This window comes from Notolabrus celidotus, chromosome 6, assembly GCF_009762535.1.
Source record: "Notolabrus celidotus isolate fNotCel1 chromosome 6, fNotCel1.pri, whole genome shotgun sequence".
Classification (NCBI taxonomy): Eukaryota; Metazoa; Chordata; class Actinopteri; order Labriformes; family Labridae; genus Notolabrus; species Notolabrus celidotus.
The window spans coordinates 24,249,287-24,275,922 of record NC_048277.1 but is presented as its reverse complement, the minus strand read 5'-3'; the positions used below and the strand labels follow the sequence as shown (position 1 = coordinate 24,275,922).

Below are 26,636 nucleotides of genomic sequence, written 5' to 3'. Positions count from 1 at the left end.
CATTGTTAAACAGTGTTTGTCTTAGACCAGCAAGTTAAGCACACTGCTGACAAAATAAAGGACATTTAGAGGTGTTCCTAAAAAATGTAGAATGTTTGACTAAATTAGTAATAGACAAAAATGTAATAATTCAACTGGCTTATTAGGATGTGGGCAGTGCACGCAGGTGTTAAAATAGAATACCCCTTGTTTTCCTCACTGACTTCTTGGTCTTTAGGGTAGTGCACTTTGTGGCCTCAAGCAGAGGATGACTGAAATTGTGCCTTGAAACTCCTTCCTGAACCCAGGGCCCGTGAAGTAGCAGAGCAGAGGGATGAAGTTGCTGAATCTGTAGATGCATCTCTTGTAAGGTTGGAGGTCCAGAATTGTGAGATGCAAGAAAGAGAATAGGTTCAGTGAGAGTCTGAGGATCAGCACCACCAGGCGGAAGAACATTGTACATGAAGCCAGATCAGGATAAACCTTTATGTGTTTGGAAGTTGCAGAAGGCTTCCTCTAGAGCAGGGGTGTCAAACTGATTTCAGTTCAGGGGCCACATACAGCCTAAGTTGATCTGAAGTGGGCCGGACCAGTAGAATCATAACATAATAACCTATAAATAATGAAAACTCCAAATGCTTCCCTTTGTTTTAGTGCGAAAAAGTACATTCTGAAAATGTTCACATTTAATGAACTATCTTTCTACATAAACAGCTGTTGTATTTTTCACCATGATGAGTCTCATAGTGGGCCGAATATTTTACTCTTTAAGCACTGAAACTGCTGCAAACACACCAAACACAGGTTACCCATTCACCTGACACAGAGTGTAATGTTTACTGCAAAAGAACAGATAGATTAATGAAGAAGGTAAAGTTGATTATCTTGGACCCCTCAGCTCCAGTATGAACAGTTTGCTTGCTGGACAGTGTTGTATGCAGGGGTGTAGTGCTAGAGTTAGTAGTTAGTGGATAATCTTATAGTGCTCTAAAAAGTCTTTGTGAATCTCAACCAGATTATGCAAACAGCAAGTCATCTATTTTCTCACTTTGGGAAAAAAAGCCCCCCAAAAAAAGTGCCGTTCCGGGTCTCTGCGTGCTCAATCAGCACTATGATTTTATGCAACCGCAGAGGACAAATTTAAAATAGTAGTTATTTGTTACAATGTTACCATGTCATTTAGCAGCTGCTTTTATCCAAAGCGACGTACATACGATAACAAGAACAACACAAGCAAAGATCTAGACAAGAGGAAACCAGATCAGTAAGAGTAACAAAGTGCCTCAAGTCCATTTGGATGCAGGTACTGCCAAGCAGTGTAAAGGCAATGCACAAAATTAAATAAGGATTTTTTATTTATTTTTATTTTTGTAAAATAAGGAACATCTACAATGTAGCAACCAAACAATTTAATACCTTCCATTATCATCATCAACAATTAACTTGTCATCACCACAATAATTACCAAAGTACCAAGTGCTGGGTCACTTCAGACAATTTTCATTGAAAATTTGCAGTTAATGTCTTCGCTGTAATTTTTTCACTTTGCAAAGTCGTTCTGCAGGCCGGATTGGAACCTTGGGCGGGCCGGTTTTGGCCTGCGGGCCGCATGTTTGACACCCCTGTTCTAGAGACTGGATAGGTTCTTCCTCTAAATACTCATGTAACAGTAATCACTTCGGCTTCAGCAACCAAAAACATGAAGTGCATGATGCTTAAAATACCTGACCTACAACTCCTTTATTCTATTTGTTTGAACCTTTTCTACACCTAAACCTGAATGTTGCCGGTGTTTCTGTCACAGTGTCTTTTCTGTGTGCCAAGTTTAACTTCCCTGCCAGCATACAGAATTGAGGTGGGAAACCCACCAGCGCCCTGAGTGTGAACAAACACTGCATAGTGATCAGTGTCCTCTTCGGCCATCTGTCATGTGAACAGAAACTTTCATATCTGCAATAAAGAAGTCCATGGTCGACATTTTTAGGACAGATTGGCAACATGACAAACTTTAACTCACTTTGAACTGATGTAGTTTATTTGTGGGAAATTATTTTTGTTTACAATACACATTTAGATACAAGACAAATACAAAAAAAAGACAAATTAAAGAATGAGAACATGAGATTGTAACTCAAAGCATACAGTAAACCGATTCATCATTTTTACAAGTATGGTAAAATTATAAAATGAGGATTAAAGCGTAACAAAAGTAGACATAGGGAAAAAAAAAGGAGATGTTCAGGAACAGGAAAATACAATATATAAAAGTTTTGGATAGATTAAGGCATCAACAGGCATCATTTCGGCTGAGCGCAGGCTACAGACAGGGAAACCTGAACATTGCTCTTAGCTACATGGTCACGTCTACATGCATTTAGTTGCCTGAGTTTCGAGCACAGCGAGCTATTTAACCTTAATTTCTTCAACAGATACTTCTCACACATTTCTATGCAGGCAGCCTCATAAACATCATGTCCTTCATATGAGTACACACAAAAAGCTACATCAACTTCAGAACTCCACCTTCCCTGCAGTATATCACTTTTAATGAACAAAAATAATCAACATAGCTGCTTCCAAACACTGATTATGAACACATAGTGTCTTGACAACAAGTAGACCGACATGTCTTTATGTCTTGGTAGTCTGGTTTTATTAAGTGCTTTGTGCAAAAAATTAAAAACAGAATGTGTATCTTTCCCTCTTCACACAGACGCAGCTGAGGAAAACCAGCAGCACGGAGTAGCGAGGCGATGGCTGATGAGCTTTGTGTGAGGGAGCAAGCAAAGTTCAATGGGCAGGTCAGGCTTTGATTAGCTTGTGTTGGTAAACAAACGCACATTAAAAAGGGATCTCTTCAATTCCTCAGAGTTTTCGAAGCTTCTAATCTCAAGAAACAGGAATCAATGTCGATAGTGCTGCTCAGCGACTGGCCATTATGGGACACAATCTGTCCTTCTTACAATAGAAACAGCAGCACAGATTAGTCTTCATTTAAATATAGCAACTTCATGTCAGATTTTGGCCAGGAGGAATCGTAGTTAAAACAAAATGTGACCAGACTATCAGAAAATGATTTGGTAGGATTGCGTGTGCTCTGACCCTAAAGCTGTAAATAAAAATGCTCACATTTGTTGCACTAACTAAAAAAAAAGAGCAAATGATCAACGTAAAGTTTATGGCACTGGAAACCTTCATACAGCTGTGCATATAAATAAGGGAGATAACCAAACCTCATAAAAGCAAGCTCTCAGTTTGCACTAATATCAGCTGCTATTGTACTGGCAGATGGAGCCAATAATACAGTAAGTGTGTGATATATTAAGGCATCTAACCTTTGGTTATTCATAGTGGCACTTAAATAAATAGTCTTGTATTCAAACAAGCATATGACGCCTGTCTTAGACACAGTGTATTCAAATTCCTCTCTCGTTCCCTTACAGCAAGATTGGATTATCCTCAGCACTTTGATTACAACATAGAGAGCAAAAAGACACAATTATGAGAGATGTTAAACCTGCCTCAGTTTCAGCATGCATGGAGACTTGGTCTTTCACATGTGTACGCTTTGGATGTCAGCAGATTAGAAGGACAAGGATGGTTGTACAGTGAAGAAGCCTCTAGCTCTTTGATAGAACCACAACAAAGTGATGGTCAGTATCTTAGTATCAAGCGGTACGATCTATTTCAACCATGTCCTCCCTCCCTGTGGAGCTGACTGAGCAGCAGCTCGCTGGGCTAGAGAGGCTCTCGCAGCACCTCATGTTTGGGTAAATGCGGATAGATCATGGGAGTGCAGGTACAGTCATCGTGGTTGTTGTAGCCGTTTTGGAGTTGGTCTTTCAGCTTCGTCACCTCATAGTTATGGAGATACTCCTGGACCAGGTAGCGCTCTCTCTTCACTCGAGCCCTTACCTCAGAGGGAATGTCAGGTATCATCCAGGCCACGAAGAACTTAACCATAAACACCACATGCTGATGAGGAAGAAGGAACACAGGGTTAGTTTTACTTCAAACATAGAACCACAGGGAACAAAAAACCCTACATGGTTTTGTTTTATATCTGATGAATGTGTGTTTTGGTGGTTCTGGTAGAAGCAGTGCGGCCTGGTTGTACCTCCATGATGATGATGAAAGCCAGCTTGGCAGCCAGAATATGCCAGAACTGCATAGTGTGGAAGTACTGCTTCTCATGGCCTGGAGGGTAGCGATAATCACGATACCTACAAAGAAGAAACCAGGCAGTAATTATCATGTCTTCATCAATATGAAGTCTGATATAAAAATATCTATAACACTCTATATGAACATTTAAAAGGTACTTTTACAGCATTAACCACACATTTAAATCTTAACTTAAACTTTTGTATGTGTTTGTACAACATGCTGATGCTTATGAAACTTTACCACATAAATGTTGAACTTGGCACTTGATGTTCCTCACAAGTAACCATGCAGTGCTTTAATGATGTACCTTTAAATGACTCATGACTTCATATTATGTGCTGTCTTGTATGGCTGGTAATGTGTGTCATTTTTAGGTTTTTATGCTCTTGGTGCAAAGCAAAACAATTATTCATTCAAATGTTCATGCAAAAAAAATGATGGGAGACACTTGATCTTGCACTATAGCAAGAAAGCACTTTTTACTGTTCTACATTTATTCAGCAGCCTATAAGGTGGAGAAGGGAACAGCCTCTGTATATTAGGCGTGCACTTAAACCGCTAGGCACCCTGCAATGCTGTTAAAACCTACAAATATAGATATTATCAATCTTGCACAGATGATTTAGTTTTCTTTTGGGGTCATATTTTAAATCTTAATCTGGGTCATAACCAGGGGTTCAGCTCGCTAGGCTGGAGGTGAAGCTTCCACAAAAGCTTCTCCCCCTGGTGGCTGGCTGCAGTATAGGTCAAAAACTCCATCTCCCCCATTCATTTGAATGGGGCTGCAGTCAAACTTTAAAAAATAAATACACGTCGTACGAATGTTTCTCACATCCGTATGCTGTGTTAATATGTAGTTAGTATTTGACCGTTTTGTGTTCAAGGTCTCTTTTTTCTGAAAAGTTTCTTTTTCGTTAGTTATTAGAGTTTAAAAAACTGGGTTTTACTTCGGGGTTTGCTTTTACTGACATCTGCTGTCGAGGGAAACTCCATAGGATCTTGTGACGCTACGCTGTAGGGTGGAGCTCGTTACCATGGCAACACAGAAATTACCGTGGCAACCACAGAAATTCTCTACAGCGCAGACTATGGCTGCACAATGGCTGCACATTGGAACAGATTTTTTGGCTTCAAAACCGTACAACCGGAAAAGGCGGAAAAGTACTTTGGAGTGACCTTGGCTATGCAAAGTCTTAAGCTGGATTTATACTTCTGCGTCGAATCGATGGCGTAACCTATGCCGTAGGTCAGTGTAGCTCCTGTACCTACGCAGAGCCCTACGCATGTAGCTGGCGCGCACCTCTTCCAAATGTAACTACAAGTCAAATCGACGCAGACCGCAAGCCCTGTGATTGGTCCGCTCGGCAGCATTGCATTTCCCACTTTTACAGCACTTTCAGGATCCCAGCACATCAGCTGTGTATTTAATCTCCCCCAGCATGTCCTCTCTATTCTTCCCTGTAATCATTGCTATATAATAAACAGCAACATGTTTCAGCTGTAAATTAACATAATATGTTCTGCATCACTGTGAAAAAGTAAACAGCGATCTTAGTGGGGCCGGAAACAGGTGACCCGACTATCAGAGACCACACTGCCCTCAAGCGATTCGGCTGAGTATTGCTGCACGTCACGGACGCACATGTGGACACACAAGTATGTGGTTCTCATGTCCGCATCAGCCCCTGCTGCGTAGGGGCGACACAGAAGTATAAAACAGCCTTTAGAAATACACAATCCAAAGTTATAGAAAAGATCAAAATGACCTATTAATAATTTACTACTGTAACAATCTAAAAGGGACAATTATGTAGGATGAATGCTAAAAGGTTGATGCTTTAATTCTACTAAAGAATGTGAGTTCTACTTCCAGGGCAGTCGTATGTTACATGGAAATGGAAATATGTTCTACATCAGAAATCACGTTTTTCTTCTCCAAATCCCACACACCTGCAGGTAGTGATGGAGCTGTTGAACCAGAGAGGGTTCTCCCCCTCGTCAGGTTTGTTGGCCGCCTGGAACTGATCGATACTAAACACCGACAGGCTGTTGTTTATGTAGCCTTCCATATTCATCTTCCCATCTGGGTGGTAGGCGTACATGTACACCAGACGAGGGATCATGTCAGAGGTGAAGGCCACGATGAACGCCTGGGGAGTGTGAGAGGAAACAGCGTGAGGAAAACTTAAGACAAAAGCAGATAATGAGCAGATACAAACACAGCCAAGCACTCACATTTGTGACGACAGAGAGAACGGCCATCCCATTGAGGATCTCCTGCCAGGCTCCGATGCTGTGGGCCTTTGCTGCTACAGGACGTCTGAATTGAGTGGTGAGCTTCCAGGCATCCACTCTCACCTCAATGATGTTGTTTATCAGTGCCAACAGGGGTGCCAGGGGGAAGGAGGCCACAAACAGGGTGATGAAACCAAACTGGATCACTGGAACATACAGTAGAGAAGACAGAGGTTAGTGAGACACAGCAGGATGGAAACAGCACCATCCGCAGGATCTCAGGGGACACTGCATCTATCTAAAAATTATAAATGAAGGTGTGTGATTATGAAGCGTCCTTAACCTTTCGGCATTATTTTTTCATATCAAATTACAAATGTTTGTATCAACTTAACCCTACGCTTAACCTTGGCTGAACCTAGGTTCTACTTTAGTGGTCTCGACTGCAGACTATCCTGTCTAGATGTTATGGACTGACTGAATATTTACCCATTTCCAGGTACTCTTGGAAGAGGCCCAGCTGTCCAAAGCCCTGCAGGTCGTGGTCCTGCTCCCAGCGGCTGTACAGACTCTCTGGGTGGCTTCGTGCCTTTCTGCTGCCCCACCAGTTCATCAGCCACCTGAAGACCACAAGGGGGGGATAGAGAGCTTTGGACCAACATGATTGATCCTCAAAATTCCCTTCAAAGCTTATTTATTTTCTAGATAATGGTAGCTGGTTTGTAAGCAATTAGGGAACATCTGATTTCCATACAAGTTTATAAGTAGAACATAAAAGACAACAATTATTGTCAACAATTTCAGATGATACAGTCTGCTGTACCAGGACTCAGGTCTCTCATAATACTTTACTGAGATACAGACCTTTGTTCTGTGGTGCGATGATAACCACCTTTTAATCAATGGGAAGAAGACACAGGAGATGGTGTTTGACCCTTGCTCTGTGGTTGATCACACTACAGTCCTTATTCACGACAAAAACATCTGTCAGGTCGGCTCCTACAAATATTTAGGTGTCCACCTGGATATTAAGTGAGACCCACATTGATGACCTGTGTTCCCGTGTACAGCAAAGATTGTATTTTTTTACGTCGGCTCAGGGTGTTTGGTGTGAATCAGCAGGCTATGTTTTTGTTTTATCAGGCTGTACTGGATAGTATTATTAGGTATGGGACGACAGCATTGTACGGTAACCTCTCTGTTCAGCTGAAAACCAAACTCTCTCGCCTGTTGCAGACTGCCATGAAGGTCATAGGGAAGACTGGCAACTCTTCCCTAAAGGCCATTTATGAGCAGTCTGTTCTTAGGCAGGCTCAGAGAATAGTTGTAGATCAGTTGCACATCCTTTACTCTGAGTATGAACTTTACCATCTGGAAGAAGGTACAGAGTCCCGAGGGGAAAATTGAATTGTTTTAAAAACTCCTTTGTGCCTATCTCTGTTAGAATTTTAAATATTAAATAACCTGTTAGGGTTGGGACAATGTTATGGTGTTCTCTCTTTAAGAGCATGCTGTGTGTTGTATTAATGTGTTCTATTCATTATATTTTTTCTTATTCATTTATGTTTTCTTGTGTCATTGTGATTTTTCAAGGAGCAGGTAACATGTGCAGCACTGATGTCAATGACAAATTTCCCTACAGGGACAATACAGCACATCATATCGTATCGTATCGTATCGTATCGTAACCCTGCTGCACCCCTCTGTTTGTAGATAAATTGAGCTTTATATGGTCTGCTCAGTTTGAGTACTCACGGGACCAGAGCCTCCTGGATGTTGCCCCACACTTGTTTACCCGTCATCACAATCACCAGCTGGGTCGTCAGCTCAATCAAACAGCCACCAGGGTCACACTAAAATGTAGACGGGTTGCAAAATAGTGAAAATTAATTAAAAGGCAACTCCAGTTTAAATGGCAGTGCTAATCTTTTATGATTTAATGCATCTGGTACCTCTTCATTCCTCAGTTTGCTCCACTTGCCAAACATATAAACGTAATCTCCGGGATAGCCAACAAACTTGCCCTTAAAGAAAGCCACATAGAAGCAGGAGGAGTAGTAGTTCACAAACTGGAAGAGGAACATCTTCACCGTCAGTTTGTTCTCATACTCCAGGTGGGTCTTGGGAATTTCTGCCACATTGTAAGAGAATGAAACACATTTTAGACCCAGCCAGAATAGAAACATGTTTCCACTTTTTAAAATCCCAACAGATACATAAAGACACACAAGCTTAATAATCTGTGTTTCTCCATCTCATTCTTAACCCTCACCCATGTCAGTGATCCAAACAGCCACCCTCTCATACATGAGGTTGAGGATCATGATGATGACAAAATTGATGCAGGAGGCGGTGACGGAGGTGGCCAGCTGTGGCGTGATGAGGGGGCCGACCACCTGCAGGTGGGTGGTTGGATTGTCCTTCATGATGCTGGCGAAGGCTGCGTATACCGCCAAGCGGTATGCTATCACCCCAATGATGCAGGCAATGATCAATGAGATCTTCAGGACAGAGACGAGAGTGACAAAATGAAAGACAACCACAAGGCAAGACAACAATACAGTGAACACTACACATCAACTGTGATGCATCTGCAGACAGCAAACACAGACATTAATGAAGAAGCTGAGTCATTGCCAACACAGATGTTAGGAAGAATTAGAAGACTTAAAGTGTGCACACATGCTCCAGGTAAAGAAAGACACCAACATCTTCCTATAAGCTCATTCATGCCAGTATGTATAAAGCCATAAAACTTAGATCTTAGAGCAGTACGAGTTCACAGAAATACATTTAGCCTCATTTATAGAATTAAGTTTCATGCATAATACTTTTAAGAGTGTTGGCTTTGTCTCAGCCTCCAAAACATTTAGGAGAACTTCAGTTTGTCACGGTTTTATACGTACTGGCCCCGGTCACAGGGATGTTCTAATACCTCTTTTTCTTCCTGGTAACTGTTCTTATGCCTAAACTTGATTACTGATATGATAGAAATTATCAATAACAATCCAAACAGTAGATGCACAGGAAGTGATTTGTAAAATCGAAGTGCTTTAACCCCCCTGTTATGTTGCGGGTCAAATTGACCCTTTTTAAAGTCTATTTTAGACAATATATGCCTTCCAAACCAGCTAAATGCAGCATAAAAATCTGGGCATCATTGTGAAAGAAAAGGAGTCGTGTTAATTTATCAACATCACTTCATAAAGAAAAAAAATTCAAAATTTAAAATAAAATAAACAAAAATCTATGTCATGTAAAACTATTGTATTTATATTTAGGGCTTTCCAATGTACATAAAAAAGTTTTAACATTAATTTTAATGAAAAACGAGTGAGTAATCCTCATTGAACCATGATCTGTGAGAATTAAACAACACCAATGGACCAAATCTGCATCTAAATGGTTAGTATTGGAGTTAAAAATTAGATTTAAAAAAATGTGTATTGGGATTTTTTGGGGTTCTGACACTTTTGGGTAATTGAATATGCCCCGGGTCAAATTGACCCAGGAACCTTGTTGCTGTTCCAGAGAAACAAACATAACAGAAGGGTTAACTCATGTTTCTAACAGTTTTAATAATCTAAACCTTACATTTTTAAAAATCCAGCCTTAAACTGTGTGAAGGGAAATCAGTGGTTGCCAAAAAAAAACATACCACTGGAGTGTAGCTTACTGATTTAGAACAGAGAGAACAAGTTTATTACTTTGCGAACAAAAAAAAATGTTGGTTCAGGATCGAGGATTAAAATGTGTACTTCCCCATTTATTGCCTTTTGGGTTTCCAATACTGGAATGGGTATCAGAACATCTCTGGTCACATGATATAAATAAAGATGATGGATAATATGATGGGAAAGAAAAAACTACAGATTCACCAAGTTAACCAAAGATACTATGCTCACCCAGAACAGGACGGTGGCTCCAGACAGAAATGTGCGTGCACACTTGGTTGTTAAGGGTAAGTATGGCTCCATTTCCTAAATCATAAGCAAGCAAAGCATGGACATGGGAGAGTAAGTAACCTTTGGTTAAATCCTGAAAAGACAGCTCTACAAGGCCTGGTTCCTTTACTCAGCACTGGCCTCAGATGTGAGGCAGAGCTACAATACTCAATTGGAGCACTTTTGGTGCAGGTGATTCAATCAGAATCTGATTCTTTCTCCAAGCAGCCTGCTGGTGAAGTCATGCGTTTGCAAAAACCCTTTCAAGATACTGAGCAACCAGAAAATCAGAAATGCAGTTCAGGAGGAAACCCGTGCCTCTGAGTCTTTCCAGAGAGTCTGTTATCCACACAAACTACACCACACTGAAATCTCTTCCTCACCAGTTTGACATTCCAAGTGCTACCCTTACCCAGAGTACCACGGTGACCCAGCACATACACATACTCCCCACTAGATCTGGAGGAGTCCTGTCAAGAACCAACTCCATTTCCTACAGATGGGTGGAATGTGGTCAAAGCAAAGTGCAGCACCCATTTCATTTTCAGTCTATGTCTTTCAAAGTCATCTCTTGTCTTCTTTTAGTCCAGGATCTGGCCTAATGAATGACTGACTAACTCAGTGTGAACCTCTATCCAAGAGATGCAACAGATACTGTAATCTGTCCAAATCATAAAAGTCATATTGAGGTTACGTTAACGTAGAGCTTACTTTCTAAAATAATTGTACAGTATATTAGTATTTCATGAGCACACAAACACCTGAGTGATGCGGTTCAGCTTGCTGTTGGTGCACTTGGTCTCATACTCTGGGCGAAGCTGCAGCTTCTGCTGCTCCTCCTCAAAGTCCACCAGATCCCATTCATACTCGAGACGAGCCTGCCGCCTCTTCCAGAGCTCCAGAAACAGCGTCACTGCAGAGAAAATAAGACCCCCCAACTGTAAGTAGTGCTTTCACCTCTGTTTGTGTCTTTAGAGGGTGTTGTGACAGAAATGTAAGAGTGTTTATCAAGAGATCTAGCAGATAAGCAAGATGATACTTTTTTATGAATTCTACTGGAAAGGCCCCTTGATAAACAGAGTAAGAAACAGTGATTTTAGATGAGTCATACTAGTTCACACTGGAAAGAATGCCCCTCCAAAAACAAGAAAAAAAACTTATTTCAAGATACTTTTACCTTGAAATCAGCAAAAACTCTGCCAATAGAACAAGAGAAAATTTGCTTGGTAAGATTTCTTAAATAAGACGTAATATTTAGAAAACTGTGATCTTAAAATTAGCAGGTAAAACTTATTTTAAGAAATATTTTACCAGTATTTTAAAGCTTAGTGTCTCAGAATAAACCAGGAATGCTAACAATTAGTATTTTTTTACTCAAAAAAAGTTTTTTGCACTAATACATTTCAGGTTAACTTCTTCATTTGAGATATATTATATCGGCACTTCTCTAGGTTTAAGACCATCTTGTACTTGAAATAAGATGACAAAGTTTAATTTGAGTATTTTGAGATATAATGTCTTCTCATAGTGAGCTGGATATACTAATATTCAGTAATTTTGTTTTCTTAGGATAAGCCAGCTATGCTCAAAAGTAGGTGTTTTATTGTGTGCATGTAGTTTGAAGATGTATATTTTTATCTGATTTAGAAGAAACGGTGCCTGAAAACTGTAACCCACTCTTAAAAAAACAACTTTTCTTTCTTTCTTTCTTTCTTTCTTTCTTTCTTTCTTTCTTTCTTTCTTTCTTTCTTTTATCAATGGAGCCGTTTTCTGATAGATTCTCATATAAAATGCACTTACTTAAATCAAGTAAAGGGTTTGTCTTAAATCAAGATTATCCATCTTCTACAAATAAGATCTCAGCTTGAAAAATGTATGAAATGTAAAATAAACCTTGTTTCTTCTAAATTACAACTCAAAACAAGATCATTTCAAGATTTTTTGACTTAACAAGATATTTAAGATGCATTGTCTTAAAACAAGTCCCTCTATCTTGCTCAAATGTTACTTGTTTAGTAAATGTATCTTAAATCAAGTGGGATAAGACATTTTGACTAAAAATGAGACAATTTCACTTGGTAAGATTTTGAGTTTTTGCAGTGCAAGAGCTCCCAAGAGGAGGTGCACTGGTTTAAAAAATACTGAAGGCTTAGAGCAGACATTTTCACTCACCCCAAATCCCCATAAATATGGCAAAAAACACAGTTCCCACGTTGTCAAACAGATGTGATTGCTGAAAGAAGAGCATATTTGAGACCGATTAGGAAAATGACATGATGGTGATTTGTTACATGTCAGTCTTACATGTCCTTTATAGTTGAAAGAACATGAACCATGATGACATAACATACGAGTCAGGATGTCTCACCCATGAGGAGTTGCAGGTTGAGTTAAGTTTCCAGTAGCCACATTTCTTGTCGCAGAGCGGACACATGACAATATTGCCTCCAACCTCGTCACTACATATTTCTTTACTGTAGGGACATGAGAATGTTTTTCAGTAACTGGAACATTCAAGTCAGATGTAAAACTAACCTAACCCATAAAAGACTAACAAATCTACCACTAATACTGAAAAACATCACCTCCACTCGTTGTCATCGTAGGTGAGGAATCCGTAGACGAAACAAATTGTCCCGACTATCGCAGCAAACAGCAGCATCTCAGTGTAGAAACCCAGCCAAGCGAAATAAATACCGATCTTCTCCCCATAATACTTCCTGTTGAAGGCAAAAAAAAAGATTTTTACACAAGTTCATTTGATACCAGATTTGTGTTATGACCAAGCGGCAACCTCCAGTCTGAAAATATGTGTCCAAAGTGGAAGTGCTAAAAACTGCAGTTCATCGAGGATCTGCTTGAAGCTTGCTCCGGAAGTACTGGAAACCACATACACATGAATGGGAAAAAGACAATCTTTACAGTAGAAATAAACATGTTTACAGCCTGGTACAAAAGACGAGTGCAGTCTGGATAGCTCATTTCTGGATCGGCACACACTGTGAGGGGGGTGAATTTTTTTCATAACGCTGCAATTTCGAAGATATTGAGATTACGAGTCTTCCAATGAGAGGCACAGCTGCCTGTGAGAACACTGTAGCTGTTGGCTAGGAGGCTCAAACTCCGCCTCTTTATGTCACAATCGCTCGAGAGCAGCAATATGGCTGCCGCCGCCGACTGGCCTCAAAACAGCTCTTCAGAAACAGATGGGTGACGTCCCGGATACTACGTCCATATTTTATACAGTCTATGGTTGTGACTCCTTCTCTTTGAAGTCTTACCTTACAAGATTGAGGGGCTGCTCCTTAAAGAACGACTGGAATCCAGCCCAGTATCTGTAGAGCTCGTATCTCTCACTTTCACAGTTTGCATCCCTTGATTTCTTCCAGTATCTAGACTGCATGAGGAGAGCAGAAACACTTCATTTATTGCCAAGTAAATCATCTCTGTAATGCAACATCTTACACTGCCTCAAACAGGAGTTCTTGTTTGAAAGTATCAATACCATTGAAGACATAAAAAACTGCTAAAAGATCAAAAATGTTGCTCACATCGTGCAGGGGGAAGGCAGCGGAGTAGGTGCCATTGTTCAGTAACCGCTTGATTCCCTTCTTGTCTCTTTCTCCACATTCCTCATTGATGTAAGAACAGCGAGATAGGATGTAGTACACCTGTGCACAAAGAGAGAAAGACATTGAGGATTTGAATCCTGCAGAATTAAAGAAGAACAGTGCAATTTGAAAGTCAGAGTGTCACGATCAAAACATCCTTACTATCCTGTTGCGAATAGAAGGGGGGAAGAACGTCTCTTTGTTGTCGATCAGGAAGAAATCCGACTTGCTCTTGTCAAAGGGAGCAGTGAAATAATCGGGCTCAGGGTGCATGATCTGCTCCGGCAGACGGAAAGGGGTAGACAGCCAGTTCATGGGCATCTCGCTGTTGTCTGGGATGTCGTTGACCTTGAACGGTACCTTTATCTTCAGTACATCTGCGTAGGTGGCCAACACCTCCCATGGAGCGTGGATCTTCACAAAATAAGTCTTTCCATCGTCTGACTCCTGAAGACAGTGAGGCAGTTAACACAATGTTACTTCAGGGCAACATATTCATAAAGTAAGAAGGAAAATTATCCAGTATGACTGTTCTTACAGGTTTTATTTTAAATGCATTGTCAGCATGACAGTAAATGAGTGTTTACTTTATCAATATCAGAATAATTTCAGTGTCTATAAAGGAACTGTACACAAGTTTAAAAACAATAATGTATAGTATGATATTCACACATATTCATATACAGCAGGTGTTTCTGTGTCTGATGTCTTTTTAAGAAAGGATCAATAACTTCATGCTCTTACCGTTTTATCTTCCGTCTCCAGCTCCAGGCCGAATTTCTGAAGATTTGTCTCATACACATCCCTCTTTTCCTTTAGAAGAAAAAAAAGCAAATACATTAATATACATTAAACTTATTGATAATGATAATAGTGTCTCTGTCCCTTCATTATGCCACAGCAAAATGGGTCTCACAACACACAACAACACACAAACTGTTGAGTCAAGCGCCTGAATACTGAAAAAACACACAAGATGATGAGTAGCATGTCTTTAAAATTGAGAGATGTACAGACATATGTACGTAAATTATACAAAAGTATTTATGTTTTTGTTTCTGTTTTTGTTTTATCGTGAAGTGTATGCGCCTGTTTGAGCCCTGTCAAAGAAGAATTTCTGTCACCATCTGGGGCAGACAATAAAGCTTTATCTATCTATCTATCTATCTATCTATCTATCTATCTATCTATCTATCTATCTATCTATCTATCTATCTATCTATCTATCTATCTATCTATCTATCTATCTATCTATCTATCTATCTATCTATCTATCTATCTATCTATCTATCTATCTATCTAAAAAGTATAATGAATATATGACCTAGAATAAAAATAAAGTTAACCCTCCTGTTATGTTCATTTCTCTGGAACAGCAATAATGTTCCTGGGTCAATTTGACCCGGGGCATATTCAATTATCCAAACACCATTACTAACCATTTCAATCAAGATTTAGTCCATTGGTGTTCTTTAATTCTCACAGATCATGGTTCAATGAGGATAACTCACTCGTTTTTCATTAAAATTAATGTTAAAACTTTTTAATGTATATTGGAAAGCCCTAAATATAAACACAATAGTTTTACATGACATAGATTTTTGTTTATTTTATTTTATTTTACTTTTTTATTTTTTTTTATTTTAATGAAGCGATGTTGATAAATTAACACGACACCTCTTCTGTCACATGCTGGATGAGGTAATGTTTGGAGGGCATATATTGCCTAAAATAGACTTTAAAAAGGGTCAATTTGACCCACAACATAACAGGAGGGTTAAATACTGCAAATGTTATTGAATCAAGTAAAATGTTCAGCTAAAACTCTGTGGTCACAGTCAGCGCAGCTCCTTAAAGTTTAACTAAACAGCTACACAAGTCCTGTTTAATCCATCATGGACAGGAGGAGTCAGTTAGCTCAGAAATGTCAGTGGTACCAGTCACTGAGTGAAACAGGGACTTTTTAATAGAGGTAGTGCAGTGATCTGGCATAATGTTGCCATAACATACTTTGAATAAGGTTTAATGTGTTTAGAAACTGGCTCATAATAAAGGGAATCTGTTGTGTCATAAAAAAACAGTCCCCTCTTGTTAGAGCTGAAATTTACAGTCCCCCTTTTACAGCACATGTGGATCACACACAGGAACTGGCCTTCTGTTTGCACTTCCTTAAACAGTGGAAAAAGTGAGCGAGTTCCTGACCAGGCAGGAGGTTTGAGGGTTGACTCACTGATGATGAGGCTGTTAGTGAAATGTGAGTCTGCTGAAATCAACTGCCTCATACCAGAAGGCTGGTGACACATGGATGTGAATTATAACAGCCTTGTATCAAACACTCAGGGGTCTTTAGGGTCTACACAGCTGGTAGAGAGACTAGCCAGGGAAAGACATGGGGCCTAAAACAGTGTGAAAACACCTCAAATGGGATTTACTGAAGAAAAGAGGGTTGTAAGTTTATCTCATGATGTGACCTTCTTAGGAAAACCCCAGAGAGGATTACTGATACAAGCTAAGGAAAACAGTTTATATAACTTTATCAGTCTTGTGGTATTTAGGGTATGCCGCTGACACACTCTGTGAACTCTGAGGATTTCCTGTTAGAAAGAGCTCTCACTGCTTCAATCAAGCAGTGGAAATAACAGCCTTTCTCTTATGTGATATTTGAAGAGTACAAATAATTAACTCCTGTCAAAATATATCATAAATCTGTCATGCTGCTTAGTGGAAATGAACAACAGCAACACTCACTTGCTGTGAGTTAAATATGGAAATCAAAGTGATGTTAACAGCTCTTGAGGGTTTCAGTCTTACCTGTTTTCTCTCGCCATCTTTGTCGTCCACATAGGACAGGACAAAATCAATCCTACGCAGTCCATCGCGGAAGAACACCGAGTCTTTACTCTGCTGCTGTTTGTCAATCTATAACGGTAGAAAACAGAAGTCAGAGCTTTTAAACACACACATACATACACACGTATGTGTGTATGTAAGTAGCAGTTTGACTAGTATTTGGATGCATCCACCACAGCAGGGTAGCAGACAGTAAAGCTGTATCAGTGTGCTAACAGCAAACCCAGGCCTCCACATCAGACTGTTTATGTATAACAGCAATTATATTTACACTCCAAACACAGGCAATATAATCACTGACAGGTATCCGCTGTGATTACAATGTTACATCTGGCTCATGTCCCCTTTAAGATAGTCATTCAGGCTTTAAAGAAGTCCTGAGTCTGAGAGCAGACTGGAATCCAGACTTTCAGTCATCTTAAGGTGCATTTCAACCAAGAGTTGAGGGGTCTTTTAGCCCCCGGAACTACTTTACTCAGAACTAAAAGGTTCCTGTGCCCCCATTGGTGTCTGCGTTTCGACCGTGGGCTGAAGTTCCGGGTAGATTGTGCAAATCAGGCCAGTGACGTATGGAGTATTGAATAATATTTTGAAATCTTAATAAAAAAACGAAACTAGTATGCATTCCCAGGAACTCCCTCTGTGTTTCAACAACTGTGTAAACTCCACAAACACCATTACGTTCAACCAAAAGTCCCAGGACCTTTGAAAAGTACTACCCCCCAAGCAGGGGCTTTTCAGGGTGGAGATTATCTACCCCTGAACTAAATTTAGACCCTGGTTCCTCCGGTCAAAACGCACGTAGTTCTGGGGTAAAGTCCCTTGTTCCGGGGTAAAGTTCCTGAAGAGCACAATTGAGATATCACTCTTTAATTAACAGGGATATAAAGCAGGCATATTAGGTCTGACACAACACCACTGTTGTTCTTTATTTACTGGTGCTTTTCTGCATCTTGAGTCCACAGTGTCTACAAACACCTGTCTTGATGGCTATAGAAATTCCAAGCATGCGTATATCAGTACAGACTAGCCTTCCGGTGGCTATCTCTTTAGCAGCAACTCCGCTAAAGAGTGATGAACTACACAGGAATGCTTGATGGAGGAAAGGAGGGCATGACAGCTTCATGTTGCTACCTCAGCTGCTCAGAAAGCTAAAAATAACCATGTCCCATGAACCCCTGTCAACACAACAACTCCCAACAGAAGCTACCTGCACAGGACTGCAGACAATCCAGAGATCTCAGACATTTAGCATCACAAAAAACTACAACATGGTGCTCAACCACAGCACAGAGCTGCTGAACTGTTGTCCTGAAAGAGTCTCTGTCCATCAGCACAGCACTGTGTGCTCAGGCAGGAAAGGGAGTAGCACTTTACCTCCATGGCCCACTCCTTTTATGGTTAAGATGCATCAGCAGAACTCTGGCAGCATGAAAGAGCAAATCTGCCTTTCTCAAGGGAGCAGCATCCGGCCCTGAAAGCACTCCTTCTCTCCCTCTCTCCCCACTGATATCCCCGGCTGGAGGAGCTCCATCCACTCCACTCAGCTCCCCGGACAAGCCCTCACTCGCTCAGACATCCAGAAAAGGGAGAGCAAGAGGCAGAGAGAGGAGGAGGGGTACTAAGAGAGAAGTGGAGGAGACTCACAGAGATGACATCAGCATGGGGGGATGGCATAGCTAATGCCTGCTTGCTTGCTAGTTAATGTGATAAGGGCGCAATATCGGGGAGGTGATATCACTGCGCTGTACAGCACTGACCGACTGCAGAGTAACCACAACAGGCCCTCAAACATGGCACCTAATGTTTCAGATGAAACCTCGGCTGAAATCTGCTCAGACGAGGCCAAACTCCAGAAAAAAAATCAAAGACTGATAACTGGTGCGTGATCTCCACACGCTGATTGACTGCTCTGTCCTAATCAGAACGGTGTTCAAAGAGCAGTGTGACTATCAGTTCAGGAAAATAATCTCCTAATGAAGTGATTTACTGTCACAGCGGTTTTCAGCATTAGCTGGATTCACAAACAGCCGCACCAAATATCAGAAGCGTCCTCGTTAATGTCTTCAACTTTTTAAACTGTTTTCTCATCCTGGATTCGTGCATACATTATAACCACTGGTTTGCACAGCCTCACAGTCTACACTGGACCATGTTGACTATGGCAGGGTGGGTGCTTTCTTTAACTGGGACGTTGTTGCAGAGACTCTCTAATTTTCCATAATTATAGATCAGGGGTATGGAATCAGTGCATCTGCCACTGCCGCTAGAGGCCACAAACTTCCATACATTTACCAACTAACCCCTAACTACCGGGTGTTCAGACATCTGAATGTTTTTTATCTTAATTAAGGATGGTAAATGTAGAACATGGTGTAAGAAACATGGGCTTTCAGCTTCAGGGAGAGGTTTCTTTAAAGTAGTACCTCGAAAAGCTTTTCTTTTTTGTGCTGACGGGAGTCTGAAATAGAACTGGTCACCTCTTTGATTTAAATATATCACAGTTACTGTATCATGATGCAGGATCCTCCCTTGAGGTCTCTCCTGACAACAACTCTGCAGTCTATCATCATGTTCTATGTTTCAGCATCCAGTTAAGGTCAAATATACAGAGTGCAACTGGATGTAATGATATGATTTCAAATCTCTTCTTTTTTTTGTTGCTTTATTATAATTCTGAAACATCAAACTGAGGCGCGTTTTCTGATTTTTTAGTAAACATAGTTGTTGGCAAATTTGAGTGAGTGGTTGCTTCAATATCCCTGATAATACCATAGACTGTAAAAAATATGGACGTAGGATCCGTGACATCACCCATCTGTTTCTGAAGTGCTGTTTGAGGCCAATCGTCGGTGGCAGCCATATTGCTGCTGTCGAGTGATTGTGACATAAAGAGGCGGGCTTTGAGCCTCCTAGCCAACAGCTACAGCGTCCCTGCCTGTCAATCAAGTAAGCTCTGCCTCTCATAATGGAAAACTCGTAATCTTAATATCTTTGAAATTGCTGCTTTATGAAAAAAATTCACCCCCTTACAGTGTGTGCCGATCCAGAAATGAGCTATCCAGACTACACTCGTCTTTTGCACCAGGCTGTAAACATGTTTATTTCTGCTGTAAAGATCGGCTTTTTTGAACTGGTGTGTATGTGGTTTCCGGTACTTGCGGAGCCAGCCTCAAGCGAACACTCGAGGAACCGCAGCTTTTTAAAGTCATATTTTTTTGGCCTTTTTGCCTTTATTTAATAGGACAGCTGAAGAGAGACAGGAAATGTAGGGAGTAGAGAGTGGGGGAAGACGTGCAGTAAATGGTCAACCGGCCGGGAATCGAACCAGCGACCCCTGCGACAAGGACTCTTGTATGTGGAGTACTTAGACTGCTAGGCCACCAGCGCCCCAGAACTGAAGTTTTTAGCACTTCCACATTGTCTTGAATTCTCGAAGCCAGAGGTTCCCGCTTGTCTTATCCTGTGCTGTCTGTTGGTTGTTGTGAACAGGAAGCTGACTCACAGCAAATCAAATCTACCTACGGGTACGAATAAAGTCACCTTGAACCTTAATAACCTTCTAAAACTTCACATTTACAACCCTATAGAACAGATATGTGTATATTAAACTTCCTATAGCAGGAGGGCTATACACTCAACTTGTGTTTCTACTCTGCATTACAGAGGCAATTTATAGATGTGCAGCTGCCTCCCCTCTAAAACTCCTTGCTGTGATCTTCCACTCTACTTAACCGTACGCTTTAATCCTTTTGTTCTCAGGATTAAGTGCTGCTCTGAGTTCTCATTTCACTTTTGATTCAGACAGACAACAAACTGATCAAGACAGACAATACTTTTTAGCACTACAAAGAGGTCTATATGATTATTTACAGCAATAATCAGCCTTTCATGAATACTGGGCCAGACGATGATTATAGCATTGACTGAATGTGCTTCAAAGGACACGTGTGTTTAAATGCACACAAAACTGCAACACAGATTTTTTTTTAAATGCAGTGTAAAGTCTGTGTGCTAGACTACATGTGTGTTTGTGTAAGTGTGAACCTCTAATTATGCGACTCCAGCAGACTGTTGATTTCTCTCCAGTCAAGCAGACACATATCAGAGGTGAGAACAAAGCAAGTTAGGGGCCTTTTTTCCATTTTGAATGAACTCTATTGATGCGTCAACACACAGCTCATGCCGGTTTCCATTTCTCTCTGCAGAAAACATCAGAAGTCATGCTCCCCTGAAGTCAACATCGACTCTCTCTACCGAGCAGTGTGTATTGATTTCTCCTCCGATGTCAGAGATCTTCTTTGCACACTCACAGCCGGCTGAGAAACTCAAAGCTGAACAGCCTCCGTAAGAAGGAGATAAAGGCAGGCAGACAGACATATGCAAATAGTTGCATCACATCACAAGCCTGTTTTACCATGCCATACCCTGCAACGAAACTTCAGGAAAAACGTCCGCTTTCTCGACAGCTGTGGAGGAACCGAGTGGACAGAAAGGTGAAGCCTAAAAACACAACAAGTTCAACAACACACAGCTAAAAGTGTAGCCAGAGTCACAGAAAGGATAGCTTAACTTATCAAAATGTCACACACTGCAAATCTCTACTGAGTTAAACACACTCTGAACTAGTTCTACGGCAAGCATGTCAGGTCTTTCTAAGTTGCAGACAGGAATACTACAAAACAAACAAACAAACAAACACTTACACACCAGCATGCAATTGTCCTCAAAGGGTGTCTTACCCCAGTCAAAGCATTGATTTGCTCAAAGGTCTGAGCCTCAAACTGCGGACTGTCGCTGTGGTCAGAAGGGGCCAGGGAGGCCATACTGGTATTCAGAGACTCACAGGTCTCAACACATACATCAGGTGTTAAAGGAGACTTTAAGTACAGAGTGAAAGGGAGAGAATAGACAGGAGCACAAGGGTTATCCTTGATTCTCTGTTAAATGTGGCATGCTATAAACTGTTGTTATTGTATTGGAAAACTACCATTATCCGAAAAAAGCGGCTGTTAGTTTTGTGCTCATCTTCATTCCAGGAGTTTAACTCTCCTGCCACGTCTGAACAACCAACTGTTGACTGAATAGGAAAATCAGAGGGAAGGAAGGAAATCTAAATCAAGCATCTGACTTGTACACAATGAACCTCCAGCTGCCATGTTGACAGGACGTACGCTTGAGATTAAGATTTGGTACTGTCAAAAAGAAATGAGTCTTGGAAAGCTTAATAATAACTTACTGTCAAAAAGGAACATATTTTGTGATATGAAATTACTCCTTGAGATTTGCATTAAAATAACCTCTCTCTCTTTGATTAAGACAAAAGAAGGTACATAGTAAGTGTAAGCATGTGGTGGGTTTGGTGTTTACCACTGATTGCCCCTGCTGGAGAGATCCTGAGCTGGATGAGGCATGTTGTTGGTAGCCATTTAGATCATCTGTAAGACAGAAACATGAATAAATAAATATAACATCAGAACAACATGTGTTGTTTATAGAAGTATTTATCGTAAAAGAAAAAGAAACAGTAGCACGGGGGATCACAGATGGAAGTAAAGTTGAGTTTCAGGCACATGAACAGCTGTCTGAGAGGGTTAACAGAGAGGGACTGACGCACAGCCAATGTTGTGGTCTATATTTGTGCAACAGTTTGTGGCAACACTCCTACAGGCCACACAGCATGACTTAACAAGATCCCTGTGATAGAGAACATGCAGCCCTGTTTCTGTTCTTGATTCAGCCACCACAGAGCAAGAAATGAAGCCTGGTAAACTCCCTCAATGTGCCTGAAAGTGAAAGTTGACTGACTTCTGAAACATGGCTAAAAGACTCCTGTTTTAACTTGCTTCTCATTGCCTGTCAAATACAATAAATCCTTCCCGAGAGCGCCCCTAGACAGATTTACATAATCAAATGTCAGGACCGATGGAAAAGTAAGACAACAAGTAGAGGTGGCACCACTATGGCCAGAAAGGAGGACTAACATGAAGCAGAAGAGGATTTCAGCCTCTGGGTTTTGAAATAGAAATGTAGCAGTCCTAATTGATGGGCTCTCTGTGGTTATATTTAGCTTGACCCAACACAGAAAATGTGCTTACACAGGCCTGAACAAACATCCAAACCATGTATTATGTTCAAATTCTTCTCTGTCTCATTGTTATTACTCTCAAAGATAAGAAAGTAGCTGTTCAGGGTTCAAACCTACAATGGATGACATTTATTAGAATGGCTGCTGAAAAGACTTTTATGCAGCTTCACACTGAAGACCTTTATTTTTTCTGTCTGACTTTACATTTAAGTTATGCTCAAATGACCTATCCATTAAAAGTGTCTCACAGTGACTTTTAATAACCAAAAGAAATACAGGCTTGCTGTAAACATTTGCATACACAGCATATGTTATGCTACATTGCACTTACTGTATATTCTGAAGGGCAGGAAATGGATGTTTAAAGGGTTGTTCTCTACCAGCTGTCACTGCTTGAAGAAACTTTAAACAGTACTAGAACACTTTAACCCTCCTGTTATGTTTGTTTCTCTGGAACAGCAATAATGTTCCTGGGTCAATTTGACCCAGGGCATATTCAATTATCCAAAAGTGTCAGAACCTCAAAAAATCCCAATACACTTTTTTTTTTTTTTTTAATCTAATGTTTAACTCCATTACTAACCATTTAAATCCAGATTCGGTCCATTGGTGTTCTTTAATTCTCACAGATCATGGTTCAATGAGGATAACTCACTCGTTTTTTTATTAAAATTCATGTTAAAACTTTTTTTAATGTACTTTGGAAAGCCCTAAATATAAATACAACCATTTTACAGGACATAGATTTTTCTTTATTTTATTTTAAATGTTTTTATTTATCTTTTACGTGTTGATGTTGATAAATTAACACGAGACTCCTCTTCTGTCACATGCTGCCCAGATTTTTATGCTGCATTTAGCTGCTTTGGAAGGCATATATTGTCTAAAATAGACTTTTAAAGGGTCAATTTGACCTGCAACATAACAGGAGGTTTAAAGTGGATTTTAACCCAAAGCTATAACTTGTAGTGACTGTTTTAAGCCTGAGTTTATACTATATCTAGACATATTTAGAAGAAAGTAACATATATAAACTACGGTATTTTGTTTTTTCATCTCCATTTAACAGTTTCAACACTAACTTTGATTTCTATAGCCTGTAACATAATGTATATTCTGTTAAAGGAATTCTGACTATGCTTCTCAAACAGCCAAGCATATTTCTGCACAGTTGGACACCATACTGCATCACTCCCCCCCCTCCTCTTTTGCCAGCTAGCTAAGACGCCTCCACAGTTAAGGCTTTGTTCAAGAGAGAGCAGCTGATTACAGTGGAAATGCCACAAGGCTGCTCCTGTTCCTTTTTTTTTTTTATGTCCACACACAGCAACCAAACAGACCAATGACAGTAATCATATTTACATTAACAACTCAGACATATAAACAATCTAAGGAAAGCTGGATATTTTTAACAAAGAGACAGCAAATAGAGCTGTTCTTTTCAGAAATATGACAGACATGATCATGAAATATATACTACAACTCAGTGTCTGTATAACTGAAATGAGTTGAGTATCCACACCTGTTCAGTCATACCGCTGCAACCAGGCAAAGCTGTTAACCTGAATTAGTGTCCTCACTTCTAACTCAATCTTTATAAACACAGTAGGTTGATTAGTCTAATTTCCTCTAACAGGAAGCTGTTGCTCCTCGTCCTGTACACAGTTCTACATTTCACCTGCACCTGCCAAATGTACATATTAAGACAACAAAACATACATTTAATCTGTATTTAACTCTAATGCAACAATAAACAACAATCTCACTTAGTTCTAAAATACAACCAATACAAGTTTAATAATCTGTAGAGTATGTTCAGTGCTGTTTTAATCTGAACAATGAGCACAGGGAAGTGAAAGTGTGTGTAAAATCTCATCAAAATGTTGTTTCTGATCCATTTACACTTATCTGGAAATATGTGTGTTTACATTTTTACTTTATAAATCAATTTAGCTCACCCTCTGTCATACAACAGAATAAAGAACATGCAGCTGAAGTTACAAGAGCAGCCACCATTATATAATCTTTGTTCCTCCTTATCAAAATTATCAAGATTTTGAGGATTACTGAGAATGAGCTGTGAGTGTAATAAATGCAAAACACTGTCATCTACACACACCATGAGCACACAACAACATGGTAACAGTTACTATAGGCCATGATCCTGCAGTGAGCACTCACACTTATGATTCTCTCTAACCACTAGATGAAACAAGAGTTTTGTATTGATTCATAAATACGAGTGTTACTGGAGAGCATCCAGTGTGATTCAGCCTCCTTTCAGCATCACCTTAAATGGCCAAGAGTGTCAGAGGCGTTAGTTTTAAAGTCATGTTCTTCCAGAGGCAGAGAGGGATTGTGGGTTAGTGCCTGTGGATAAAGTGGCTGTCTGCTGGTGACAGAGTGTTTCCAGTAACCGGGCCAGCTGTCAGAGTCTGGCTGGCTCCAAGTCACTGCTACTTTCATGGAAAGAAAGTCAGACTGTGAGCTGGTTATGGAGTTTAAGGCTTACCTTATAATAGATGAGGAAATGTTTATCTCATTGATTTCGAAATTTCCTGTGTATATGTAATGGTGGTTTGTGTTGTTGTTAAGTAAATACTGTAATTCCTCTGTGGTCCCAGAAAGGCTCCTCAGCAGAAAACGTATTTTAAGATAAGATAAGATATTACTTTATTGATCCCAGGGGGGATCAGTTGTTGCAGCAACCCAGTCATAAGTACAATCAAGAAAAAGTTTCAATTAGTAAAATATAATAAGTAAAAATGAAAATAGATAAATAAAGATAGAATACAATTTCAATAGAACATGTACTTTAGCTGAAAGTGAGGAGGTTTGTGATTTTAATATCAGGGTGTGGTTATTTGAAGTTTCAGTTAATGTATGCCATATAAGCAAAAGTCCTATTGCATGTATGTCCAAAAACATCACTGTTTTACAGCTGTTTCTCAAAAACGTCAAAAACTTTAGTCTATATTATATAATATACAAGTCACACAAGTTTACCTGACATGTTCAGCCTAAATGCCTCACTATTATGTCTTTATTTATTTCCCAGTAGGTCGGAATACAAATACTAATAATGACTACTTGTGTTAACTAAATATAAAAAGCCAGCTCCGTAGTTAGTTCGAGAGAAGATAGTTACTCACCATTGAAGGAGTCTGTTGGGCTCATTTCTATCAGACTGTCCCCTCCTGTCCTCCCCGTTATTCGGTTCATGTTGAGTCCCTCGTGTACCCAAGCTTATCGGTCCTCATGTGCACCGGGATATTCCCAGCTAGAAGTGTGCTCTTCAGCTGCCTTCGCAGTCGGCCGGTTCAGAGACGCCTCAGCTAGCGGGCCAGGCGTCTTGCCAGGCTACCCCCCTTCACCCACTGACCGCTGCTGCATCATTCTAGCCACACAGGGAGGGAGAGAGGGGAGTGGCTCAAACACCAGAAGCCAGGGGCGTCAAACTCATTTCAGTTCAGGGGCCACATACAGTAAAAGTTGATCTGAAGTGAGCTGGACCAGTAGAATCATAACATAATAACCTATGAATAACGAAAAATCTATTTTTTTTCACTTTGTTTGAGTGCAAAAAAGTACAAACCTTCTGTAAATCTTCACAATACATGAACTATCTTTCTACATAAACAACTGTTGTATTTTTTTGCCATGATGAGTCTAATAGTGGGGCTGAATATTTTACTCTTTAACCCTCCTGTTATGTTGCGGGTCGAATTGACCCATTTTAAAGTTCAAAAATCTAAAAGGAAA

General features: G+C 40.2%; 1 protein-coding gene across 2 annotated transcripts; it reads right to left on the bottom strand.

Annotated features, from left to right (window-relative positions):
* Nucleotides 1-1,992: 1,992 nt before the first annotated feature.
* ano5a (anoctamin 5a) lies at nt 1,993-26,266 on the bottom strand. Of its 2 annotated transcripts, XR_004631499.1 has the most exons (21): nt 26,027-26,266; nt 22,157-22,224; nt 16,748-16,855; nt 14,681-14,749; nt 14,099-14,383; nt 13,877-13,996; nt 13,607-13,722; nt 12,911-13,045; nt 12,694-12,799; nt 12,498-12,558; nt 11,087-11,238; nt 10,287-10,361; nt 8,654-8,882; nt 8,334-8,512; nt 8,137-8,234; nt 6,871-7,001; nt 6,382-6,587; nt 6,097-6,296; nt 4,097-4,202; nt 3,458-3,954; nt 1,993-3,349 (listed from the first exon to the last, which is right to left on the bottom strand). XR_004631499.1 is itself a non-coding variant. In XM_034685083.1 (20 exons), the coding sequence occupies exons 1-20, from the start codon at nt 26,094-26,096 to the stop codon at nt 3,718-3,720; spliced, it is 2,751 nt and encodes a 916-aa protein (XP_034540974.1). In that variant the 5' UTR covers nt 26,097-26,266; the 3' UTR covers nt 1,993-3,717. The 2 variants fall into 2 exon arrangements, 1 of the variants encoding a protein (XP_034540974.1); XM_034685083.1 differs by having other exon boundaries at nt 1,993-3,954.
* Between the last annotated feature and the right edge of the window lie 370 nt (nt 26,267-26,636).

Excerpts from the sequence above, each read along its gene's own strand:
- ano5a (XM_034685083.1), bottom strand. The coding sequence starts at position 26,096 with ATGAACCGAATAACGGGGAGGACAGGAGGGGACAGTCTGATAGAAATG. Across the intron at positions 22,225-26,026 it reads CCCAACAGACTCCTTCAATG|ATGATCTAAATGGCTACCAA; the intron begins GTGAGTAACTAT and ends TCTGTCTTACAG. Across the intron at positions 4,203-6,096 it reads AGCTCCATCACTACCTGCAG|GTATCGTGATTATCGCTACC; the intron begins GTGTGTGGGATT and ends TCTTCTTTGTAG.